Genomic DNA, 26,835 nt, shown 5'->3' with positions numbered 1-26,835 from the left:
AACTCATCATTGCAGATCAGTACAATATGTGCTGTCTTTAGCCAACAGAGAAAACAAAATCCCAGACTTGGCCGGGCTTGTTTCATTAACAGCAACAGATCCAATTAATTCTGCACTCCAGGGTCACACTGGCTATTAGTACTCTTCATACTGAGTATGTTCTGTTGAGAGAGCACCCTGATGAAATATTAAATTATACTAAAGTAAGGATACAATGATTTTTGACTTCCTGGACACTAATGCAAAGGTGCTGGGTTGGGAGTCAGCTTACATATCTTTAATTCCCTGAATATATAAATTCAACTTTTTGTCCTCTGCCTGTAATTGCCTTCGACTACACAACATTAAAAAACGGCAGTAGCTGAGAGTGTGATCTTTGCTCATTCTTTTGCCAGTATGACAGGGTTAAGGATTCTACCCAAAACACAGCCTCTCTCTGTGCAAGTGATGGTTGGGAGTAGGACTCAGCAGTGGCAATAGACCAGCTCTAATCTACAGGACAATCCTGTTGGCCCACTGTGTCTTCTGCCGTGGCCTCATGGTGAACAGCTGGTTTTGGCAGTGCATGTAGCTGAACAGGGGTCAGACTCTTGTAGTGCTTATACAGACGTGCAGATTCTTAGACAGAGGAAACAAGAGGACAGGATGGTGTAGGGTACATTTTGCCTCTGCTTGTTTCTGTCATGTGGTCTAGAGCTGTCCTGCAAAGCTACCATGGAAAACATGGGATCTCTCCAAAGCATGATAGTTCTCTTTTTCTCTATCAATGCAGCAAGATGCCTTTCACTCCATTTTCTATTTAAAAATCACTTACAGAGAATTGGAATGGGAAGCTCTCAGCAATGGTGTTGAAACGGTGGAGTTATGGTGTGGTAGCTTTGGTGAAGAAGGTAGCGAAGAATCAGTCATCTCCTCAATATCTGAATGAGAAGATGCTGACTTGGGAGACTTCTTTTTACCAAAAGCTTGCTTGAAGGAGCTGCGTAACTGAAAAAAACAAGACCACAACAGGAGGCACATCATTAAGAATCAAAACAGGCAAAAAAAGTCACAGAGTAAAAACTCTAGCATGCAAATACTCCAAAAGATACAGCCATACTCACGTATTTTAATACAGGTAACAAAAAAAAAAAAAAGAATAAAAAAGCTCTTTTTTCCTTAAACTATTTTATAAGATTAATAAGGTCAATAGGGCTGGATATGAATGCTTCCTAAGACAATGATTTCATAGCAAATTCTGCTCAGTGCAACAAGCTTTACAGCGATGGTGTAGCAACTCGCAGCTCTAAGGTAACGTGGCTCAGCCAAGGTTAATGGTGTTGGAACCGTTAGTGATGTGAATGCACGGGTTAGCTTCGTATCTCATAGTTTAAAGTAGGTCTTCCTTACCTCATTGACCTGCCGGAGGAAGCACAAGCAAAAGGAAGTGGGGGAAGGAAAAAAGACATGTTTTAACAGATAAAGCCAGTGATAAGGAAAGCTTTGGACTTCTAAGACAAACATGACCAATAATCAACAAAGACCAAGTTACTTTAAAACCGGAAGCCTGTATTTTCCAAAACCAGGTGTTTCAAACAACACACGGTCATTTTTTGCATAACTTGAGGGAGCCACTGGACCGAAACCTCTTGACTATTTAAATTATATTTTCTCCTGAGCTCAGACAGAATGTTTTGGCTAAAAGCCAAGTTAATATTGTGATTTTCCTTGCAGGAAAATGTATTTCACCAGGTGAAAAAAACTGAATCTTCTCTACCTACCTGCAACTGCAATAACCTTTTTAAATGTGACAGCTATTTTCCAAATAATAAAAAAGAATGAATATTCATGTGATTAAACAGATGTTATCCTGAGTGTTCAGGAAACATTTGGACAATGCTCTTAGATACATGGTTTAACTGTTAGGCTGCCCCGTGTAGACTTAGGTTTTGGACTTGATGGTCCTCACGGGTCCCTTCCAACTCGGGATACTCTATGAACATTTTTTAATACAAATTACGTGTTGTAAACAGGCTGATTTAATATGAGCTGAAAGTTATTTTTAAACTAGACAAAGTCTCCTACAGTGAGAAATGTTGAAAATCTGGTGTTTCAGCCCTGAATGGACAGCTGCATTGTTTCTATAAATAAGAAAAAGATCATGGCTGGGAACTGCCTCAGTATTTGTGGAATAAACAATGTGTGAATCAGACTCAACTTACTTATTTTGTTAGTAAATTATTGACTTAATTTTCAATTTTCATTTTACAGCAATGATGTACTGATTTTTAATAACAACATAAAATACTGTCCTGTTTCCTCTACTTCATGAAAACTTTATTTCTCTTTATAATAAGGAGATGTTTCCTTAACCTTCTTTAAAAATAGTCATCTGATGAAAAAGAAGTGTAGGCTGGTGTAGGATAATACCTACTTGGTGATAATAACAAATAGGAGTTAAAGCAAAAATTTAAAATTGTTTATCTTAACTAAAGCTTAATGATTACAAAATGTTTGTGGCACAAGAGTTGCTAGCAATTTACTTTGTCTATAACTAAGGCATAACCCAGCACAAGAAGGATTTGGAGATGATGTCGTTTCCATTCGACCAATCATTTAAGGAGCAGAGTAGGAATACTGCTGTTATGAAGGAGCTGGCAAGATATCCCAATGAAACCATGGGAATAAGAGAGGAATAAAACCAAGAACCTGCTTGGGAAGCTGTTTCTTACGCTTCAGGAGCTTCTTAAACATTTCTGAGAGGACACTGTGCAAATACAAACCAATTTTTCACCAGCTCAAACCCTATTTTGTAGCTATGCAGATTTACTGGTACATCCAAAAGATCCAGGGAGATTTAAATTCAGTGGGAAGGAAGGGGTGGATGGCTTTACTGGCTACAGTAAAGGATCTAGAGGCTTTAGTCCAAACTACAATGAGACTAGGTCACTAAGGCAGTTATGGTCTAATTCAAAATGGAGTTTAATATAATGTACCTTTCCTCCAGTACAGGGTACCTTGCACACAGTACATGACAAGCAAAGAAGGAAAAATGGGAAATGAAAGGTAAGTATTGCAAAATCTTGCAAAGTACATGTCCATCACAATAAATTTTTAAAGATTGGGGTTTTTTTTGTTATAGAACTCCACAGTCAGGTTCAAAACAGAGTTCTTGAAGTGTTTAACATGTTCACTTACAAGCCAAGAAAAAACAACAGTAAGAATGATCTCTCATTGTGGATTTGTTTTACTTTAATAACAGACGTTGAGTTTTCCCTAAGGGGTTGGACACCATATTACTTTTAGCCAGAACTGCTCTTTGACAGCTATTTCTAATTTAAGACCGGCCTTTTGGCTGTTCAGCTAAAATTCAATCCTAGGCAGAGTCAACACAAGCATACACATCACTTACGACTCAATTAAGCCTTCAAAAGAGAGTTTACACAGGATTTAACCAGTGCATCGTCCTTGTGCTGACCTACTGCATGAGGGGAGGAAGGAGGAGCCGAGCGGCTTGATTTCACCGTGCATGTTCTGACAATTTTACATAAAACTCACTCAATCTGTTCAAACACACTCACCCAGTTCTTCCTCTTCTTTTTCTTTGAATCACTCTCAATGTTGCTCCCCACACTGGAGTGACTGGTAGCACTGTTGATACTGGAGACGCTATCCGAGGAGTGCTGCCTTCGGATCCGCAGGTCGGTGGGTTGAGCAGCTCCAGGTCCTGAATATGAAATGAAGGCGGTGTCAAAATTGTGTTAAGAAATCTGATATACGTGTGAATTCCTGGGATAAGTAAGAGAAGTGAGATAAAACGGGACTGCATTCAGGTTTTATATTGGAAATTACTGAAAAAGACAATAAAGCCACATGTCTGACCGCTCTGAAATGGGGATCTCTGCTCCCCCCTGCTCCACATCAGTGTCTAGGAGGGTGAATTACCAAATGCTCACAGTAAATTCAGTGAGCTCACACTGAAGGTGGAAAAGCTTTGTCAAAATGCCTTCTCTTGTGCCCAACATGTCCATTTACTCCCGTAGAATTGACCGCACTATTTACACAGATACCCATCTCAAATCCCCACACGATACTAGAACAAATAAGTAGAGCGTGGTGATAAGACAAGACTGATCTCCGACGGTTGCATCAGCTATTACCAAGAGGTCTGAAGTCCCATGAGCACTGCACAGTTGCTATATGTGGTGCTCGCTTCCCACCTTTGCAGTTGAGCTCAGGTGTGTTGATGACTCCATTGATGGCAGCCTGGGCAGCAGCATTTTGCTTCTTCAGTAGTTCAATAGTCTTCCTTAACTCGTTCAGTTCCGAGTCCTTCAACAACAAAAACCAAAACGGTGATACATGGGGAAACGCTTATGGTACCTAACTGTTTCAAAAAAGCCACATTTCAAGCTGAGCATTGGTAGTGAATAGACAGAGAATTTATGAAATAAATATGTACAAGGAGATGAAAATGAGGTTTGGTTTGCCTGGGGAAGTGCACCCAACAGGCTACAAAATAGCTTGGTTATTACGATATTTAAAAATGTACGTGCTCTGTAATACAGAGATAATGCATCATTCAAGTACGCTCTCCAAAAACCCAAGGTTGCCTGTCTTGCAAGGATTTTTCTTGATGCTTCTCTTGAACATGTGGATGCATTGGGAAGAAATTTCTTACAAAAATATGCAATACTGAAGACTTGTGTCCAAAGCAACAATTTATAGCAACCAGCTGATTAGTTGTCACAACATCCCAGTAAGGAAATAAAGTATTCTATATAAAATTTTTATTACATTTTACTTCATCACCACAATTGAGGAAACTATGGCAAACAGCGTATGTGATTATGTTTTTTTTTTCCACCCCACAACTACAAAAGGAGCATGAGCAGCAATGGTGGAAACAAGTTAAAGCCTTCCCCAAATACTTTTCAAGCTTGCCTTTTGTTCCGCTGTCATTGTCAGGCTCTGCAGTCTGATTGTCATGTTCCCCAGGCTCTGCTCAAATGCCGCCACCAGGTGAGCCTGAAAGTTCAACCACACAGAAGTAGTTTGTTCTCTCCTCCCAAAACTAGAATGTTTCTGCAGGTATTTAAATGGCCTGCCTCCTGCACTGCATTGTTTCTTGTGTAAATGTTATGGAGAAAATCACACTGATTAGAAAAGGTCAGGTGAGTAAAGCATACGTTGTTGAACATGTTTGTAAACAAATTATCAGGAACAATTTAATTGTGGAAAATTAGAAATGTCAAAAGGTAACACAGACCAATTTCAGCGTTTTAGAAAATGACAGCCCTTTCATGTACAGCTAATGCTAGCAGCACACTATGAAATGATGCAGTTTTAGGCTATAAACCTCATCCTGCTCGGCAGCAGCTGCCACCAAACACTTTAGAAAGCCCAGATGTAGGAGTAACACTGTGACCTGGCACATCAGTAGCAGATTTCCTGGAGGTGGCTCCTCAGTCAGCTGCTACATCCACTTCTTTGATACTGTGATTTCAATAGCCAGGACAGCTGTCTCAGACGTGCTCTAACACAGCAGCAAAGTGGGATATTTTTTTTCCCCACTCATTTGTAATTGCAACTTGAATTCAACTGAATTCATAATTCTCATTTAATCTCTAAAATGTGCAACCCTACATTCAGAATACACTGAGAACAAAAAAAACACCTCCTGAGTCCCGAGGAGTTTGGGTCCTTTGAAGAGCCACATCTCAAACTAATGCAGTTCATGTACTTATCTCAGCTGTTTAAAGATAAACGTAAAAGACATTTTGACACTTTCTTGAAACAGAGAGACATATTAGATTTCTTTTTTTTTTTTTTTTTTGGAAACATCTCACAGATTAAGTGACTGAAGCTTTTAAGAGACACTTTGTCCCCTGAAAGTATTCCTGATAACCAATAAAATCCTCCTGTGCCTTTTTGGTACCTAGCCAGGTCCCCAATCTATTGTAAGCAGGAACATGAAAAGACCTCCTGTCACAAAATATAGAGAGGAAAAAGAGATCCACCTATCCATATTTCTAAATATCTTCTGCTGTTCATTTTTGAAATCAGACTTAATCTTTGACTTTTTATGTGGGCCATTATTAGTAAGTGTAAGGTTACTTAGTGATAGTTTTCAGGTAGAGCCCAGAGAGCTTAGGTAACTCTTGCCACAAAGCTTTTCAAAAAAAGTTTTAAGTCTTTTCCCAAATAATATAAAAAACCCCAAAACATTACTCCTAAGTTTTAGGAGGACACTCCAAAAAGTAAAATAAAATAGAAAACAGTAAATAAAATTTAAAGCAAGTTTTTAGATAGAGGAAAGCCAGGCAGAAACTTCCCTCCAACTAGATCACTATTGTGGATATTTAAGGCAAAAAGATGCTGTAGGTCACAGAGGTGGAGATTTCTCAGTGAACCCGTGCTGGCTGGGCCTGATCCCCTGGGTGTCCTTCATGTCAGTGAGCATCTCCCCCAGCTCCCTCAGGTGGATCCCATCTGGCCCCATGGACTTGTTTATATCCAGGTGTTGGAGCAGGTCCCTCACCACCCCACTTTGGTTTTTGGGGGCTTCATTCTGCTCCCCATCCCTGTCTGCCAGCCCAGGGTACTCAGGGAACAACCTACTACTAAAGACTAAGGAAAAAAAGGCATTTTCCTCATCCTTTGTCACTGTGTTACATCCCACATTAAATACAGGATGGAGGTTCTCCCAAATCCTCTTCTTTATATATACTTATTTAAATTCTTTCTATTGTTTTTAACATCCAAGGCCAAGTTGAGTTCTAGTTGGGCTTTGGCCTTTCTAATCTTTTCCCTGCATAACTTTACTACACCTTTGTAACCCTCCTGAGTGGCCTGCCCCTTTTTCCAAAGGTGATAAACTCCTTTTTCCCCTGAGCTGTGACCCTATCTCTTTGTTCAGCCAGGCTGGTCTTTTCCCTCGCTTTACAGTGCACAGGGACAGCCTGTGCCTGAGCTTTTAAGACTTCCTCCTTGAAAAACACCCAGCCTTCCTGAACTCCTTTGTCCTTCAGGGGCTGCCTCCCAAGGGACCTTCCCAACCAGTGATCTGAACAGGCTAAAGTCTGCCCTCTGGAAGTCCAAGGTGGAAGTTTTGCTAACTTCTTTACCTCTCTAATAATTGAAAACTTGACCATTTCATGGTCACTAAGCCCAAGATGGCCTCCGACCACCACATGTCCCACTAGTCTCTGTTTGTGAGCAGTAGGTCCAGCGAGGCGTCTCCCCTGGTTGGCTCACCTACCAGTTGTGTCAGGAAGTTATCTCTGTATCTACCCATCTATATGAAGTTACATATGCAAATGAACAAAGGCATAGTTCAATATATATTTGTTTCAGTAGCCATAATTATCTACACTAACCAGGACAAATAGTATTTTATGTCCCTATTAAAAATAAACCTATACACACAATGACAAGTAAAAGTGTGCAAAATCTTTTTAAGCGGAAAAGGACAATGTCTCCCCTAAATATATACAGAATAGCAAAATCTTTCACAGAGCTAATCCAGACTTATCCATCATCAGTACACAGCTGACTTATCCTAAATAACTGTTCTCACATTCGCAATGAAAACAAACATGAGCAGTACAATAACACTGGGATGTGCACCTCTCATTCCCATCAGCCCCTATGAAAATAAGCAGAGCTGAGACTGTGAGAAAATAGGAGAAAGTAATGTAAACCCTCACACTATGCATGTTTGAAAATCTAAATGTTTATTTTAAAAACACAGACTGCAAAGTTTCTGCTGGGGAGGATGAACAGGGAACAACAAAACTGATATCCAGGAATCCTCAGCAATACTTTACAAAAGCAAAAAATAAATGGGCAAGCAGGACTGCGTGGATAAATAATGGGATAGAAACCCTTCATACTTTGACCTGAATCTCAAGAAAAAGTTTTACCATATCAGGCCCCTTGAAATTATTCCTATCAGGAAATTGTTCAGTGAGCTATGGAAAAGGGTTATCTTCACCTCCTAGCTGGAGCACAACCTTTTCAAAATTCTTACCCTGACAGGCCAAGAAGCATCAAAAGTTGCAGTGTCTATACAGGAAAATTCAGGGAAAAAATAATAAATCAAATAAACAGATGAATTCAAATTGCCTAAGTTAAAAGCGTTCTTTTTAAAAAAAAAATCTTATGTAAAGGATATGTTCATAAAGCAGTGTCTTAACAAACAGCACTTACTAGTCTTAATTTTTTTTTTGGAGCAGACCTGGCATTTTACATGGAAAAGAGTATGTTCTCTGAAAAGAGATGGCTAGAGAGTGAAATATATTACTAAGATAGTTATAGTAACATCTCTGCAACAGACTGTAGCTGATTTATCGACAAATAGGCTGAAGTCTAAGAAGTTTAAATAGCATGAATAAAACATCCCAAAATTTTAGAAAAGTAAATGAAGCAGGAGTGGAATATTATCAAGAAATAAATAATGCTTACCTTTTTTGGGGTGAGAGGGGGAGGAAACAAGCGAAAAACCAATTTATTCCCAAACAAACTATTAAAACCAAACTAAGTTAAAAACTATTCTCCGCAAAGAGAGTTGTAGTAACCACAGATGACTTCTTGGGCAAAGGAATGGCAGGTGGGGCAGGCACACAGCCCCATGTGCTACTCACTGCTCTTGGAGCCAGGCACTAACTTCTGTGTTGAGGAACAGCCCACTGAACCCAAGCACCGTAAGCAGAAGAATGTGACAAAGCTAAGGCTGAGCTAGATGAGTTGCACAGCTGAGAAGTTCTTTGTTATAGAAACCACAAGGTGGGTTATTTAGCAACATAAAAAGAAAAAAACGTATGCAAGAGAACCTGGTTCTTAATTTCTCACATGTCAAAGAAGCTTCTGGATGAAAATCAACTCATGCATCCAGTCCCCTTGTATTTGAAAGGCAAACATAAGATTTAATTTTTGGAAGATTTAAAAAATTCTTTTCTTTTCCTCTTGGGAAAGTGACTAAGTGGTTACACGCAGTCAAAGCCCTTTTACTTGATTTCCCTATGTTCTTGGTTTTGCTTTTCCATTTTGCAAGCTGGATGAAGCTCTGCAATGCCTGCAGTGAACACCACAGTAGATTTCCCTCAAATCCTTCTTGTGATAGGTGTTACTGCTCAGAAGAAAGCTGCCCTTTACTGTGCCAAGTTTCATATCCCGCCTGTTCAGAGAGCTGATGGACAGGAACGTCCTCTTCAGTAGCATGTGTTCCCATGTTTATTCATTCCCACAAACCAGGATGTCAGTGTGATCCGATCTGATGACTTTTCATCTGTAGCTTATTTACTCTAGGATTGCTTCTTTTTCTTACAAGCTTCTGTTTTGCAGGTTTCTCCTATCTGTGACTGCAGCACAGAGCATGCAAATAAACTTGCTCAGGGTCACACATAGTGTTGCCTCAACACCTCCTGCCTTCCAAGACTTTTTTTCCCAAGTGTCTTACATAACTTACTCATCAAATTCCTAAGAGGAAACAAGCAGAACTATGGCCTACACTGGTAAAAATCAGCTATGCCCGCTCTGTAACTGTAAATTTGTTCCCAGAGCCCCTTATGTCACTGTTACCTATCATGTCATTAACCTAGATCTTTATGCAACAGCTAAGTATAATACATTTCAATCCATATTTTCAGTAATTTTTAATCCTATTGATTATAACCTTAATCTGTATCTTATCCCACCCAAATAACAAAACACAACACTATTTATAAAAAAAGACAGTGTTTTCAATGATTTTCTCAAGATCTGAAGTGGTTTACATATATTTAAAGCCAAATGAATATTATAATTCAGTATTTAAAGAAAAGCATAAGACAATTCAGTAGGACAGAGGATGTTATTTTTGGAAAGGATCCACACGCACATAGTTATTTTTTTAAACACACAGGTGATGTGAACAGAACGTTAGACACATTAAATCTTTTGGTCATTTAGAAAAACTGGGGTGGTAGTTGCATTAAATGCATTCCCTGTCAGTGTTCTCAGAGTTGTACTCACATTGGCAGTCAACTGAGTTGTCAGAGCTGACACTTTTTCTTGGGATGCATCCAACTCTCTTCGTAGCTTGCGAATCTATGTATTTGAAGAGAGCACTTTACTGCACCATAATATGGAGAAATAAAATAGCAAGACACCAAATGCAGAGTGTCTTGATAGAACATTCATGCCTGTCAAACATGATGTGCTCTTACCTCTGACTGGCACTTCTCTTCAGGCTGAAAAAGAAAAGTGGAGGAAAACACATGAGGATGTTACAACATAGCCAGCCTTACACATTTATCAAATTTTTCTTTTTTTTTTTTTTTGCATTTCAAAAACTCGAATGTGAATTCCTTATTTTGGATTCCCACATCCATATTCAATCTACGATAATATCCAAATGTATTTACTCTTCAGGAAAAAGAAATCAGGCTGCTTGTACAGTACTTCTTCCTACAGGAAGGAATTTGGGCTCCATTTCCCAGCCTGCCCACCAGTGCACCTCTGAGTCCGAACCATGGAAGGGTGAAGTCCTGGGTCCATGCATAAGGGACTGTGCAAGACTCTGAAGAGCCAGGACTGTCATAGGACACAGCTGATACAAGGCAATTCCCTTCCTCCCATTTCCAGCTTTCCATCGGATAGTGATCATGTTTTTGCATTCCAAAATGATGTGGAAAAAAAAATAAATTACTCCCATTTGGGAGTGCCTAAGCACTGTGGTGATGAAAAACTGAGGACACACAACTAGCTATCTGAGGATGCAAAGTGGATATAGTGACCATCTGTTGCAGTCTGCATGATAAAATTGTGGCTACTATGGCTTGTTTCTAACCAAAGTTATCAGCTAAAGAGAAAGTATGCGGTAGGAAGTTACACACTCCATTGTCCTTATGTAAACATGTCTACTACCAGCCACCATGAACATTAAACCCATCAAACCACACTATTAAGAGACACTGGCACTTGGGCAGCAAGCACATAAACCAGAACCTTAGGCAGCAGCTGCTGAGTACTCTCCTGGTGTCTCTCATGGTTATAAACACCAGCCCAGAGGAAAATGTCCTTTCCATCCTTCCAATACGTTACCTGCTTTGGTTTCCTATGGACCTTGCTTGAGGTAAGGTCAATACTGAGAGGTAGTATTTTTTCAATTTATTATCACTGAATCATAGAATGGTTTGGGTTGGAAGGGACCTTAAAGATCATCTTGTTCTGTCCCCCCTGCCCTGGGCAGGGACACCTCCCACCAGACCAGGTTGCTCAAAGCCTCATCCAGCCTGGCCTTGAACCCCTCCAGGGATGGGGCAGCCACAGCTTCTCTGGGCAACCTGTTCCAGTGCCTCACCACCCTCAGAGTGAAAAGTGTCTTCCTATGTAGTATCTAATCTATATCAATCCTCTTCCAGTTTGAAGCCATTACCCCTTGTCTTATCACTACATGCCCATATAAAAAGTCCCTCTCCAGCTTCCTTGTAGGCCCCCTGTATTTTCAAACTCCAATAAGCCTCATTTTAGGATCAGACAATGTAAATGAATACATAACTTTTTGAGCAAAAGTAATATTGACTTCTTTAGAATTATTAAAATCCATGCATTAACAAACTTACTCAAACTTCTTTAGTAGCAGATCATTAATACAAGGCTGGAATGACTTTATTCAGCACATTTTGGGGTGCTTTAGGTAACGAAGTTCAAACCTCCTCAGATCTACTGAGGTCCTTTGTAGCAAATCCTATTTAGCGTAGTTGTAAAACACTGACTCAAAAAATAGATTGCTGCTTTCAGGCCATTAATGTCTCTGTTTAATGAGGATACTGCTAAATACCCACAGATATCTTTTTGAATGTAAACATTCCTTTCACAGCTAGCATTTGGAACACAATCAAATGAAAACCACTTTTTTTCCTTCTTCCTTGAATGGCAAAAATAATTAGCACAATAAGACCAGTCAATTCAATAATTTTGATTAGTAAACCGAATTGTTCATTTCATTATACTCACTGTTGAATAAATAGATGATGTACTGGACACCAAAGAGAGAGAAGAACCATGCACTAAAGGAAAGAAAATAAACACAGTGAATACAAATACAGTAACCACACAGTAGAATCATCATAGATCATCCACTGCCAAAGACCAGCCTAGTGAAGAAATACTTCCACAAATTTCATCATCTATCATAAGCTTAATTGTATTATTGCACCAATAATGTAGAGTTTGAAGAATGCATGGCCAGGTAATACAATCTATAAAGTGTGATTTGGTAAGGTAGTTTTAACAATTTAATAATACTTGGTTTTGGGAAAATGAGGGGTGGTCAAGAAGATTAAAAAGAGAAATTTTGATGAATATTTGTTCAGAAATAAATATTTCTCTGGACAGCTTATCTTAAGACTCTTGCCAAAGGGCTTACTCAAGATAAAAATACCAAAGAATGCACTGAAATGCAGAAGAGATTGCAAAAGTAAATCTAAGTACTTCATCTTCAGTTTTAGATGAGACTGAGGGGGCGGGTTGTTTTCTTTAAGCAGTAGGCCAAGACGGAGAAGTCCTGAGAAGGACACGATACCCAGCTCCAGTACGTAACCAGATGCTCCAGGAGAAGATGTGGAGCACCCAGGGCAGAAAACATTGCCTAATTCTGGGGCTCTGAACTCTCCTCTGAATGCAGCTGTATCTCCCTTCTGCTAAATGCATCAATCACAGGCATTGATGAGCTGAACGTTCCCTAGACCTGTAGGGTTTTATGGTCTTTCTTTAAAGCAATGACATTTCTTCAAGCAAGTGAAGTTAATCCTCTCATAGAAAAATTACTGGAGTGAAAACATGGCTACAAAACCCTAACCGGAAAAGAATCCATTTCAAGCAGTTTTTGCATTTAAATATACACTCAGTAAAAGACATACATATACATTGATTCTCAATGTTGCTACCATCACACCAGTGTTAGGATTTACATATAACATCATTTTATTTTTGATTATGCTATTAAAAAAAACTACCTGAAGCTATTCTTTCTGCTACTGAAACATGCAAAATTACCTTTCCTTTATTTTTATTTTTAGAAACAAAATACATTTAACTGAAACTTTCATTCAAACTTCAGGAACTTCATACAAATCAAATGAAATTGTGTTAAATCGCTTTTTCTTTCATCTAGATCCTCCAGCCAAAAAAAAAAAAAAAGTTTAGAAGAGCTGCCATTTTGCTCTAATTACCTACTGCAATTCTCTTACGTTCATAATAAATGGGTTCTGCTTTCCCATTGACATTATATCCTAAGGCAAGACTGGAAAAAGAAGTAAACAAAGTCTAAGTTGGCTTCTGGAGGAATTTAAGACAATTTAAAAAAACCACAAGAAAGTAAAAAAACCTCACACCGTTTGCTTTTTCTGGTTAATAATATTTTCAATTAAAATGATCTTTATAGTTAGATGTTAAAGACTTTACTGCATTAAGAACATAAAAATAACTAGTGTGAGTCAGATCCAAGGGCTGCCTAATCGTGGGCTCCATCTCTGGCTGCGACCGCAGCACATGTTTAGGGAAAAGCATGCAAGAAGGAGGATACCCAGTGATCTTTCCCCAGATACACCTTTGCATCTTCTGGGAATCAGCAGAGATGGAAATTCCTGAGATGGAAACTGCAGGCAGCCCATTCTTTTTCACAGTTGCTGTGACCCCTCTACCCTTAACTTGCTTAACTGCTTCTGAATCCACTGACACATTTTGTAATTAAAAAAACCTCTTCTTGCGTTTAGAAATATAATTCTTTGCAGCTGTTTTAGACAGGCTGCTGAACCAGTCAGTAAGTTCCTTGAGTGTCTCGACACTCCCGTGATATGAGAAGTAATGGGTAACCAACCATTTTGTAATGCGCTAAATTATATATTAACACCTCCCTTTCAGTCATCATTTTTCCACACTGAAGATACCTAATCTATTCTAACTCTCTCCATATCATAGATGTTGTGCACTTAAGCTCTCCCTGTCACTTTTCTTTTTACCTGCATCTTTCCCTTAGGACCGCCATTTTCAAGATGGAAAACCCAAAGTGCAGGCCACCATTGGACTCATGCAGAGAATATAACATCATTTCCTAGTTAGCCTCTTTATACTCTTCCTTTGTACCGTTTTTACTAACAGACATATATTCAAAAAAATACCATACCAACTGGCCAGAGAAGAAACAGATCTCCCTACCATGGATTGGGACACAAGAATTTTCAATTAGCATCAACTGGAAATTTTAAGATCACGCTGGGACTTTAAAGGAGGAAAAAAGACTCAAAACAAAAAAAGGGAAAGAACGTAGAACTCTGGGAGTCATACTTCTGCCTTGTAAAACATCACCACCGCATTGTTTGAATGTGTATATAATTTGAGATTTCTAGTTTCAAGCACAACTAAGGAGTTAATATTTTTGCGCAATTTCTTTTTAAAGTATCTGCAGATGGCTACTTTAAGGCTATTTAATTAGGAGCCTGAAGGCAGTTATGCTCTTGATGTGATTCCTGTGTTTTGTAGTTAACATGCATCTGCACGCAGGCTACAAACCCAAATTGTTTTGGAGCTATTATTTTAAAGCACTATAAATGCATATGCAATCATGTATCATTTTTAATGTTAGAAAAGAAATGGTCTAGCTGTGACCAACTGTTCAAAGAGGAGAGAAAACAACAGGTATTGCAGTCACTAGTACAAAAAGGAATAAACATTTATATCCCAACGACAATGGATTTAATTCCCGTCCCTCTAGGCCGCACAGCTCCTGGGGAAGACATATGGCCAGGGAAGTGGGGAAACTGGATAACCAAGAGACCACTTCAGTTTTTAGGCCGTGTTTTTTCTCCTTGAAGTTATGGATAGTTTGAAGGCCTGTCCTGCTGGCACCTCCCCAGTCCTGAAACCCTTCTGATCAAAAGAAAGACGTACGGAAAGGCTAACATTTCAACCTACATGCTGTGCTGTGAGGGAACATGACTCCACACAGTGGAGACAAAAGAAAAAAAGGCTTTTAAGAATAAATCCTGGCCCCGTTGAAGTTGATAAGAAACGAATCATAGAATCGTCTAGGCTGGAAGGGACCTTAAAGATCATCTAGTCCAACCATCAATCTAAACCTGACAAAAAATAAATGAGAAATAAGCAATAAAAAAAAATATCACTAAACCATATTCCTGAAGACCATGTCAACCTGTCTTTTGAACACCTCCAGGGATGGTGCCTCAACCACTGCCCTGGGCAGCCCATTCCAATGCTTGATAACCCTTTCAGTGAAGAAATGGTTCATAATATCCAACCTAAACATCCCCTGGCACAACTTGAGGCCATTTCCCCTTGTCCTATCTCCTGTGACCTGGGAGAAGAGACCGACCCCCAGCTTCTCTACACGCCCTACCCTTCAGGTAGCTGTAGAGCGCGAGAAGGTCTCCCCTCAGCCTCCTTCTCTCCAGGCTGAACAACCCCAGCTCCCTCAGCCTCTCCTCATAAGACTTATTCTTCAGACCCCTCACCAGCTTCGTTGCCCTTCTCTGGACCCACTCCAGCACCTCAATTGTCTCTTTTGTGGTAAAGAGGCCTAAAACTGGACACAGGCCTCTAAAATACAATGAAATGTAATGGAGTTAGATTGGCTAAATTCAATAATGAATTAGCCTCGAATCTTTCCAGGGCTGTATCCAATACTCATTTTCTACCTCTTCCAATGGCAGGAAACTGATGGGGTAACCAGTATCTCCAGGAGGGCCCCTCGTGACTCCTAAAGGCCCCTAAAAGCACTTAAGCGAGGCTCTTATGCATGCCTGGCTCTAGGAGAGCAGCAGCAAAGGGGCACTGGTATTAGTGGAAGAAGCAACACAGCAAAGGCTTGTGTGACCTGTAGTGATAAAGTACCTCATAGCCAACCAAGCTCCCAAACCTTGCCAGAAAGGAGATTTAAGACTCAAAGAGCTAATGCTGAAAGAGCTTCCCATGAACCACTCCCAGAGCTCGCCCCATGCTTGACTTCTCAAAGTGCAACACTTGACGGTTTTAATGTGTGCTCATAGCTACTCCTGCTACAGCGTAAGGTTGCTTATCAGTAGCAACCAAACTAATTATTTATTTATAGGTAAATAACTTTTTCTTCTTGTATATACATGGTCTTCTTCAGGTACGATTGCATATTTGACAAGGAGGAACTAAAGACAATGAGGAATTACAAAGAAGAGCCTAGATGTTTTGAAGAACTACTCAGGTCCCTTCTGTGGAAGTTGCGTGATATCCACGCAGGACATTCAGCAGAAATAAAAAGTAAAGACAATTTGAATACAGATTAAGTACTGGAAAAATTAACTAGGTTAGAAACAACAGTCTGGCTGGTATCAATTATTTATACTACAAACAGAACTGTGGAGGCAGAGGTTCAGGAGAATAGTCCTATTCAAGGAAACAGTTTTATATGCTACCCTAAGCATGAACTAGAGTCATTCTGAGATCACTAAAAATGAAGAGCAGGTTGTGTTCAAATCATTTCTTGAACAGTGATGGCCTAGGCACAACACTTATGTGCTTTCCTGTGCCAGAAGGGTCACTGAATGAATATCATCAAAGTAACGATGACTAAGACTAAAGTTTTATCTAACATTGAGAGCTCCACACAGACAGAACTGTGCTCTGAAACGCTCCCTATACTGAACTGAAAAGTGCCAAATTTATACTTGGTTTATGTGAGAATGCCATTTTCTAATCATGTGCAGCACCCACTCTACTGACCTTCTTCAAAGCCATCGCGGAACGAGCCAGATCGGCTCATTGTTCTGCTTTTCTCATCCAGGGACATCGAACTGTTCCTGAAGCGCGTATCACTATAGGGGTCATAAGGACCATCTGCATTGGAAAGGCTGTGGGTCCGTAGCATGGTTGGATTTGACAGGCTCATCTGGGCTGCAGTGGTTGGGCTTGCTGTAAAGTCAAGAATAAACACCAATTTATTTGCGTGACCACGAATTTTCATACCTAATTTTTGTGCAACTACCAAAAAACTTTTTTTTTTTTCTTTAAGACACAGATTTTTGACGTCATCTTCTCCAGGCTTACTCAAGTAAATAGGTCATTTTAAACACTAGGTGATATGTCTATGCTTCTACAGACAAGCTCAGTCAACTCACTAACACCTTGTAGGCATGAACTCATTAACCCTCATTTAATTTGGAACAGTCCTTCCTCAAAAAGGATGAAAATGCCTGAAGGAATTTAAACTAGTATTTTGCCTGTATAGAACAGGCCTTATGAACTATTTCTTTCAAAGCCTTCAAGGTCTCAGAAAATGACACTTTTCTACATTTTTAAGTCACAAATTTAAGAGCTTTAGTTTCTTAATAGTTGTAGATATCAGAACTGTTTCTTTCCACTATGAGGTCTGGAGAATTATAAAATATCAATTTTGACTCAAAAGCCAACACTCTCCCAGCAAGTGTTTAGAGTACAAAACGTCCACACAAGTTTCACATTTTTTTGGAAGAACTTTTGTGCTAAAATTATTCTTGCTATTTATGAAGAACTAGTTGATTTGTGGAAAAAAAAAAAAAAAGAGAACAACAAAATTGTGGTTCAACTGGCAGATTCCTCTTGGTGTGCTGCAATTGTCTGCTTCTATACATACCACCAAGTGATACAGACTATTGTAGAAGATACAATAATCCAGTTTAAAGGTGCTCAACTTTTAAATCAACATTTTCTATTAAATTAAACACAGGGGCCTCTCTTCATGCCACTATCTCCAAGCTCTTAAGAACACAGAAAAATAATTTATTTTTGTTGTTGTTAATTGCTTGTGGCCAAATAACTTTTGAAGCTTCTTAATGTAAATAATCTTCAATATTCTCCATAAAGAGTTAACTTTCTAAGTCTGTGACTACACCTTTTTTTTTTTTACTATTAAGCTACTTTCATGAACTTTCATGACAGTTTGTTAGTTGTTAGCAATGTAATTACACCGTGTGTATATTCAGCTGAAATGTTGTTAAGTGTGCATTTATTTAAAGCAGTTTATTTAATCTGTTCTTTTCAGAACAATGCGAGGCTCAAAAATGTCACTGTTGCAACTCAAAACTGCACTAGAAATAAATAAATGCCCCTGTAAACTGCTGCAAATTCACACCTCACAAGAAGTTTACAAGTATAGGCTGAACTATTTTGTGTATTAAGTCTTTCCCAGAATGATAAAGTGGCTTCTGAAAGTCAAAAAGAAACAGCAAATGTCTGTTTGACATAGTATCTTCCAAATGCGACAGCTTAAAAGGCAATATATACACTGTTTTGACTGATTTGCATCCCTAAACAAATTGCAAATGCAAGTAAGTAATATTTAACCTCCACATCAGAGACAGCACTACTAGCACTTTGAATCAGGTTATTTCAACTGCTGATATGGTCAACTAAAATCTCCAGTTCTTTATGTATCCAGTCAATCACATTGTTATTTCCTTAAAAGTGCTTACTTTTATCAGTGTAACTAAGTGAAAGAATAGCCTTTATTCTGACATAAAATTCTTCTGATTTTTATATATTTCAGACTGAGCTTTGTGCGATTTTCCAATAAACCACTTGAAAAATACATTCATTATCTTAGTCTGATGAGACTGGCACATACAGTAAGTAATATGCTGGGATTTTAAAACAATATTACTAAACAGGCAGGCAATGTTTAAGTCCTTTAAACACACCAACGTGTGATATTAACAAATAGCTCTACTGAATAGCTCACAATTTATATGAAGGCATCTGATTACTCTCAGAGAAGTGTTTGCAAAGAGTGATTACTGCAAGTATGCCACCTTTGGGCATACAAGATAATAATGCTAATTAGTCCCACTCATTTCAATGAAAGTGCTTCCTGAGGTTGAACCTGGGACTTGGAGCCGCTGAAAGGAAATTATATTGTGTAATATGCTATTTTCAAGACACACGAGCTATTGCTATGATTATCCAAACAGACAATTATTCACCAAGCTGTGAGAAGTTAAATCTAGTTCCAGAGGGCGATGTTATGCTGGATCCAGAAGAAAATGGAGAATTGCCAGCAGTATCCTGAAGTCCTCCTGCTGAATGGGACCGGAGCCATTCTTTTGCATCTTCCTGATTACGGAGCTGGGAGGATGGAGTATACCTGCAAAAACAAGCAGTTTTTCTAAAATTAACTTTGACATTTTTTTAAAATTTAAAATAAAACAACCATGAAATGTCACAAGACTTGGGGAGGGAGAGAGGGAAAGAAAGATGGAAGAACTCTCATATGAAGTTTACAGATTTAAAATTATGTAAACCCAATACAATTCTAGATTATGGAGCTGTTCTAAGCTGTTCCTAATTCATTCCACTTCTGCTTGGGAAAAAAAACCAAACTAACTTCCTTCCCTATGGCTTCAGTAGTAACCAAACTAGCAGTTAACAAAAAGCTACAGATAGCAGTTGTGTACTGTAGAATAAAATACAGTGTGTGTTCCGTATGTATGATTGAAAAATAAACCTATAATTTAGAAATCCTTTCCTTCGGTTATGCCAAAATTCTATCACTATTTTAAAATTTTGGTGTATTGCTAAGCTTAGTTGGCTTTTTGTCATATTACAACCAAATTCAAGTCAACAAAGCCATTATCAGGATTTTTAAACAAGTTGTGACCCTATAATTCATATTTCACAGACATTAATATAAAGGTCTGTGGAGGTATATCCCATTTAGTTCAAAACTAATAGCACTAAATCATCATAAAGGAGACTACGTTTAGCCTTTTCTGAAGGCAAAGAAAATAGGGGAAACATTGTCTCCATCAACATCAATGGCAAAACACCCACTGGCTTCAGCTTAAGCAAAGTTTTAAACCTGCTTCTGTATATGCTGAAAAAAATAGGTATGTTACCACCGGTGTTACATGAAATACGTGATAAGGTTCGGGTATCAACAGAAAGAGCATCGTGGAAACACTCGTCTGCCGATGGGTTTCTGCGTCTGTCTTATGCTATGCCATCTGCTTTGGAGAAATAGTTAGTTACCAGCTCTCCTCCCAACAACTAAACACTTGGAGCCTATTATTAGTTGATATTACCTGTTTAATTCATTACATTCTCTTCAACTCAATACTCTGCAGTAAGTTATCCCTTATTAAGACTATTTTAAATCAAGGAGGACGCTACAATAATCAACATAGCAAAAACCTCAAACTACTTTCAAAAAATGTGTTCATTCTTCTGCTTATGCTTCAACTCTTCAGCAACAGTCCCTGACTATCTGCATGTCTTAAACTTTGCACATTAACAGTTTATTAAGTCACTTTATTTTAACACTTAACGATATTTTTTTTTCAGCACTAATACCTACCTCTTCAGCACTCAAATGTTTTGGTCTTAAAAAAAGAGTCTGTATTTATTAGAGACAAACTCGAGAACCACAGAACCATTTTCAACAAAATGCCATTTTAAGAAAGGCTTTTAGCACTTGGCTTCATGGGATAAAGCTGCTGTGAAGAACAATGTGTACAGGACAGAAAAATTGCAGCTGCAATTTCAAGGCACCACCTCAGTGATCCTAGAAGCTGCATGAAGCCATTCTGAAGAAGTCACTTTCTAAATTGAGATGTCTTCTCTAAATTCTCTAACACTTCCAGCCTTTAATTAACACACCTAATGTTGATTATCTTGCTAGAATTGCTCGTATCAATGGAAAAATCTTTGTGGTGCAGTTTTTTTATGTTATAAAAATCATGACTTTACAGATAGACAAAATGTATGAGAAGACAATTGCCAAAAGTTTGTTTGGGGAATATTTTTTTTTTCCTGTTCTTTTCTGGAACAGTAGAAGTTATCTCTAAGAGCCCTATATTTTTAGGTACTATGAAGCAAATATTTTTTTCAATTTATATGTCCAATCCCATCCTAAAAGGGTTGGCATGACACTGAAAACCTTTTCTATTTGTGTATCAACACCAAGGTTCCCCAGGGGTGAAAATTATCTCAAATCATTCCATGTAATAGCCATAGAAGCTACAAAATTATTATTTTCAAGTCAAGCCCAATGATCATTTATGAGATGCTTTTCAGCAATTCAGCCAGCAAAAGCCACAGTTCTTGCTCAAGCGGAGAAGCCACTGGATGAAAAAAAGCACAGTGGTCAATGGTCTTGGAGGATAAAAGAAAGAAAGAAAGAAAGAAAGAAAGAAGGAATGAATACTGTTGCCACCTCTTGCAAACTGCAACCATCACCACCAGCCACAACAGAGACACAAAGCAAACTCCAAAGCCACAACAAAAGCTGTTAAATCGTGTGGAAACACCAATACCTGAGTCCCTTCTTAGGCAAAGTGTTCCTATCAAGATGTGGGTCGCTGCAGAAAAGTTAAAAGAAAAGAACTTCAGAGAAGAACAAAAGGGAAGGAATAAGATCAGGACCAAGAAGGACGGACGGACAGACGTACAACCATCTGCATTGCCTTTTCAGAGGAAAAGGTGCTGGGGCCTTCCTAGGAAACATGCAAAAACCTCCTTACCCAGGTGTGGATTTGCACAAACATGCATCTGGTACCATGCCAACAAATCTCATCTGCTCCCAGTGTGGTTTGGCTATTTCTCCTACCCACAATGAACAAAAATGGTTCTTTAAATGTCAAATGGATGCTTAAAAATACGCTTTTCAGCAGGCATGAAGCAGACTACTTGTGAAAACTGATGAGAATATTCATATCCAAACCACCTTCCCGTCATCTCTTTCAGCAGACATCATTTAGTGAATGCAGCTAATTACTGTTATGCAGCTGCAAAGTACAGCAGTAGAAGTACTGAGCCCAGACTGTTTAAATTTTCAAATCTTAGATTAAATTCCATTAGCGAAGTAAAACGAACCTGTTAGCCATCCCAAACCCAAATATTTAAGTTTATGTTTTAACAACCGGTGAACTTGTAACTGAGCAGAGTCTGTTAATTTGTTTTTAAAGAAAATATCCACGTGCTTAAATGAATTAAGTTAATAACAATCCTTATAGCAAAATTACAGCGTGGGAGTGACTAAAATTATAGAAGTGAGCTAGAATGTTTAGATTTGGGTAATCTTTTCCCAACTTTAGCATTCATCTTTACAAGGATGGACGTACCCATGTCTCTGCAAAACACTCACGAGCCAAACTCCAATAAAAGACTGACAACACTGAATGACACGGGGACTTCACAACAAAAAAGACAGGCCTGAAAGGCAGTGGGAAAAGCAGCATGCCAGAGGAATGCTGAAATGCTAGTGAGAGTTTACATTGATAGAAAAAAAAAAAGGGCAAGACTTCCAAATTGCCTTTGGCAAAAAGATGAGGTGGGGGGGAAATAACCCCCACAAACCAAAAGATGTTCCCAGTAACAAGAGCAACACCAAAAACATGCCAACTCTGCGATAGGCCATTGTCCAGATTGATTTAGGTAGATAGATGGGGTGGTTTGAGGGGACTCTCACTGGCATGTCTTTGTGTCAGTTCACACCTGGACGATGAACACAGCAGAGGACTCAACTGAGCACAGTCCATCACAAAACAATTTGCTTCACCGGGATGGGCAACAAAACCTACAGCCTTGTCCTGAGACAGCATTACCTGTCCTGTCTCCTGGGCAAAGTATTTCGGCAGAATTTGGGGCTAGCAGCAGGGGAAGAAAGAGGGCTAGAAGAATCAGTCCAACAAGACAGAAAACAAGAGAAGGAATATTAGAATGAAAAGAGGAGAGAACAGAAAGGACTTATAATAAAGCACAAGCAGAAACCCAAACTGTCAGAACGTTATATTCAGTCTTTACTCTCTCCATTGAGATGCCAGTACAAAAAATTTGCTACCTGACTACACAATTACACAGGATGTAGCTTATTTCTAATGCTTGCAGTGGCACTACTGCCTTCTACGAGAGGCCACTCAGAGAGCATGCACTGCAAGTCACCATCTGCTATATCCCCGTGTTAACTCAATGTGCCGTTAATCCAGCTCTGATGCTAAAAAGCAGTCCCGGTCTCTCCTCCCTGGCCAGTCTGCTCCCAGCTCCTACTCTGTGACCACACAGACACCGATGAATCTCATCGTGTAAGGAGCTGGGGAACCGATCAGGCTGAAATACAATTCAGGAGATCATTTTCCAGTTGGATCCATCTCCCAGTCGGGTTCAGCAAGCATTCACACGAATGCCTGGACCATAACGCTGGAGGGAGCAGCTGGAGATGGGACGGGGCAGGAGGGAGAGGCCGAGGAGGAATCAAGTGAGTAGGGAGACAGAGAACTTCTCTTTTCAGCATGACTTCCAGTTTAAAAGCTTGTCAAATGTTGCAAAGAAGTTTAACAAGAAACAGGCTTCTCAAATCAAAATGATAACAATGGTGGAGGGTTTTTTTTTTTAATATCACTATCAGATTCACTTTGGAAGGATAACATATGATGCAAAATTCAAATGTTAGGTGTAAGTAAAGAAAAGTTGTCACATTGGCTACCACAGCAAATTAAAAACCTCACCTGAACACACCCTCTTGCTCTGAACTGGGCTCTTTGCCTGGAAGAGCTTCTCTGTGTGTTCTAGTAAAAGATAATACTGAATGCTATTAAGACACACAGCTTGATTTCTAACTGCAGCATTGGCTCCTGCTGCCAGGACTTCATTCACATTTGAGATACGTACAAGCTTAATGGAAACGAGAGAAAAACCTACTAACCTTTCAGACAGTGTAGTCTTAACGCTGTTGGTTCGGACAAAGGGAGTCAGAGAATCATCTTTAGAGGCTGGAATCAAGCCACCGGAGGAGTTGTGGCTCAGCCCACCTCCACTGCTCAGAGAGATATCAATGGATTCACAGCTGGTATGAAGACTGCTGACAGACTGGTATCCAATGCCATCCTTGCTGACAGCAGAAGAGCTACTGGCGTTGGTACCCCACGTTAAACTGTTGGAAGGAGCCGAATGTGCTGAACTGGGACTAGAAGCTAGTGGAGACTGGTTCATATCTGTGTTTTTACTATACAGAGGACTGCTGCCCCCGCTGCTCAGCATACCACTGCCAGATGGTGAGTCAAGGTTACCCTGCTGGTTCATGGTGGCGTGAGGATTGGAGATGACAACCGAATTTTTCATATTTTCAGCTGTTGTGATGGGGACTTGTTTACTAGGCTTGCCACCAAAAAGCCTGTCAAAAAAGACAACATGAAAAAATACATAAACCGGAATATTAAATGCAACGATATTTTATATCTAGACCACATATCCTCTTAGCTTCAGAAAACCAACATCAAATAAATGATCCTAGACTGACATACACAACTATATATTTATGAATGTCCTTGTATTCACGCCCCCTTCAATAAAGTCCAGAGACAATTATGATAACTTCAAATGTATCTTAGGAGTTTCTTCTCCGAATCATCAAACACTGCTTTCACAAAGCCAAAATACAGCTTCACAAAACTAAAATACAGCCGTATTGTCTTCTGCTCCTTAAGGAAAAAGGATACCAGAGAAACACAGCACCAATTCATCTGAAGCATGGAATGTTAGAGGTCGAAAGCCTGCTGTCCAGGCAAGTTCTGTGCAAATCACCAAATGCTCTGCACAGAAGCAGCACTTGCTGGGATGTAACAGGAAAAGTATTTACTGGTATCAAATGTAGGTTTGTCTCATTTCAGGAGCCAAGCTGGCTGGAAACTATGTTTTTGGAGCGTAGAATGAGATTTTACCTGGTTTGGCACCTGGAACTGGCTCAGTAAAAGACCAGCCAAGTCCCAGAATGTGTGCAAAGAAGGGGATCTAAAAGCACGGTGGCAGGAGGATGAGTGCTGTTTCTCTAATTTGCATCACTTTTGCCGAAGTGCTTAGAACTACGCATGCTTAAGACCACGTTATCAATCATTCTAAAACCGATCTTCAAAGTTCTGAAGGAAGCGTGTCACTTTTGACTCCAGCTTCAAACATCCACCCCAAGACATTGCTTCTGTTTCTGCCACCGAGCTCCTGTAACTGCATTTGGAACCTTAGTTTCCCTCACACGTACCTATATGGATTTGCTTTTTTCTTATCAACAGTGTGGAGTATCAGGGATGAAATCTTTCAATGTGGGTATCTATTGGAGTCCTCAGAGTAGAACAGCAATTCTATACAAGAGCTCCTGAAGACTTACAGGTGGGTATGCACTGAGTAGAACTTTCTCTGCTTCTCAGGATGCCCGGGTTGTTGCTACAACACACGCACGCTAAGTCACTTGGTCCACACTTCCCAGAAACACAGGCTGTGGAATGTAGCTGGGCACCCTACAGCACACGTGCAGTAAGTGCCATAATGCCCAGCAGCACTGTACTTACTGCATGGGTGCCACCTGCAGCTCCAGGGTACCTGTGTAAGATGCCTGGAACACATCTCAACTGGATGGTTGCTTTGCCACACCTGGACAACACTGCTGCACCAGGCTAAGATGCCCATCAACATCGATCTCATAATCCTATGCCTGTTGCCTCTCAGAATCTGATGGAGGCAGACATTCACAAACCAGCCCAGATCTGGCAAACTTGGTTCACCTGGACACCTCACTGATTAGGAAACACTGACTTAGACAATGAATGATAAAACCATTCCTACAGGGATTCAGAGACATTTAGAGTCTAGGTTTTATCTAATGTTATTAGAGCAGATATGAAGAAAACCATCAAACTGTACTGCCATGATACATGACCTTCAGCAGCAATACCAGCTTAGGGTATTCTTGCTCCTGTGCCATTGCATACCACCTCCTCGGTTCTACTGGGGGGAACTGTGCTTTTAGAGATAGGATCCTACTGCTTAGAAAAAAAAAATCACCCTAACCACCCACACAACAGTTTTGCAAGCTGTTTTTAAACTACAGCGTCTTCCACAAATTGTTTCACAGCACCTCTAATACAACTGAAAGGATGCTCCACTGCGGCACAACCAGAAGCACGTTGCTGCCAAAGGCGGTGTCTGGTCGAACCACAACCTCATAACAAACGCCTTCAGAAGAGGATGCGGTCTGGAGAGCATTCCTTTCAGTCCAGAGAAAACCCAACCCAGCAAGACAGTCACATCAATACACAGATTAACTCTAGAAGGCCATACCCTACAAGCAAGGCCACTTGTTTACTCCCATCTACTACTATTGACAAGGGACTGACATATCTCAGCTGGTTTTTGGGTTCATTAACAGAAAAACAGTGTATTTTACACTGCAAAGCATGAAGGCCTAATTTAATAATAAAATGCATCAAGATAAACTATGGTTTCACTTAAGGGACCTGCTGGATATGTAATACAGGAGCTGAAGGCAATACTGAGAGAACAGAGACAGTGATTGCCCTCATCGTAGAATTACAGAATTTCCCTGTTTATGACAGCATAGAAGTTACGTACGTTTGCGGACTCACAGGTGAATCTATAACATTACAAAGGCTTCTTATTTATTGCATAATAACAATCAGATTCCAATTTATTCTGGATTAAGAAATTACAGGTCTGAAATACGCAAAAACCAACGTGTACAACTCATCTCAACTGACTGTCAAAATCAAGCTCAAAATCTTCAGTAATAATCAGACGAGGCCAAATTCACCTGTGACACATTTCAATACATGACTATTTAGACAGTCTGGTGAAAATTCAAGAGTGGAATTGGAAATCAAAATAAGGGAATGGTTAAATTCAGCCTCAGTGTCTTCTCTTTGAAGTTCCATGTATTGCTAACAAAGTATTTCAGTTGCATGGCTAGCAATGTGGTTTTCTCTTAATCATAAAAAATTTCCAATCAAATTTCAAGATTAAGATGCCTGAGGCCTGCATCACTGAAAAACTGCATTTCTCATGAGGTCT

General features: G+C 39.6%; 1 protein-coding gene across 3 annotated transcripts in view; it reads right to left on the bottom strand.

Annotated features, from left to right (window-relative positions):
- Positions 1 to 26,835, bottom strand: part of NAV2 (neuron navigator 2) — a 429,887-nt gene that overhangs the window by 20,393 nt on the left and 382,659 nt on the right. For all 3 annotated transcript variants that reach the window (XM_014951613.1, XM_014951611.1, XM_014951612.1), the window contains 13 exons: positions 23,684 to 24,151; positions 22,587 to 22,652; positions 21,297 to 21,341; positions 18,969 to 19,129; positions 16,735 to 16,923; positions 11,980 to 12,032; positions 10,188 to 10,211; positions 9,994 to 10,068; positions 4,924 to 5,007; positions 4,200 to 4,311; positions 3,561 to 3,706; positions 1,390 to 1,398; positions 815 to 987 (listed from right to left, as the gene is read on the bottom strand). In XM_014951613.1, coding sequence (XP_014807099.1) covers positions 815 to 987; positions 1,390 to 1,398; positions 3,561 to 3,706; positions 4,200 to 4,311; positions 4,924 to 5,007; positions 9,994 to 10,068; positions 10,188 to 10,211; positions 11,980 to 12,032; positions 16,735 to 16,923; positions 18,969 to 19,129; positions 21,297 to 21,341; positions 22,587 to 22,652; positions 23,684 to 24,151 — 1,605 coding nt within the window. The remainder of the gene's footprint in view (positions 1 to 814; positions 988 to 1,389; positions 1,399 to 3,560; positions 3,707 to 4,199; positions 4,312 to 4,923; positions 5,008 to 9,993; positions 10,069 to 10,187; positions 10,212 to 11,979; positions 12,033 to 16,734; positions 16,924 to 18,968; positions 19,130 to 21,296; positions 21,342 to 22,586; positions 22,653 to 23,683; positions 24,152 to 26,835) is intronic.

This window comes from Calidris pugnax, unplaced genomic scaffold, assembly GCF_001431845.1.
Source record: "Calidris pugnax isolate Ruff unplaced genomic scaffold, ASM143184v1 scaffold183, whole genome shotgun sequence".
In the NCBI taxonomy this organism is placed as follows: domain Eukaryota; kingdom Metazoa; phylum Chordata; class Aves; order Charadriiformes; family Scolopacidae; genus Calidris; species Calidris pugnax.
Note: the sequence above shows the minus strand (reverse complement) of the source record. Positions and strands in the feature narration are given on the sequence as shown.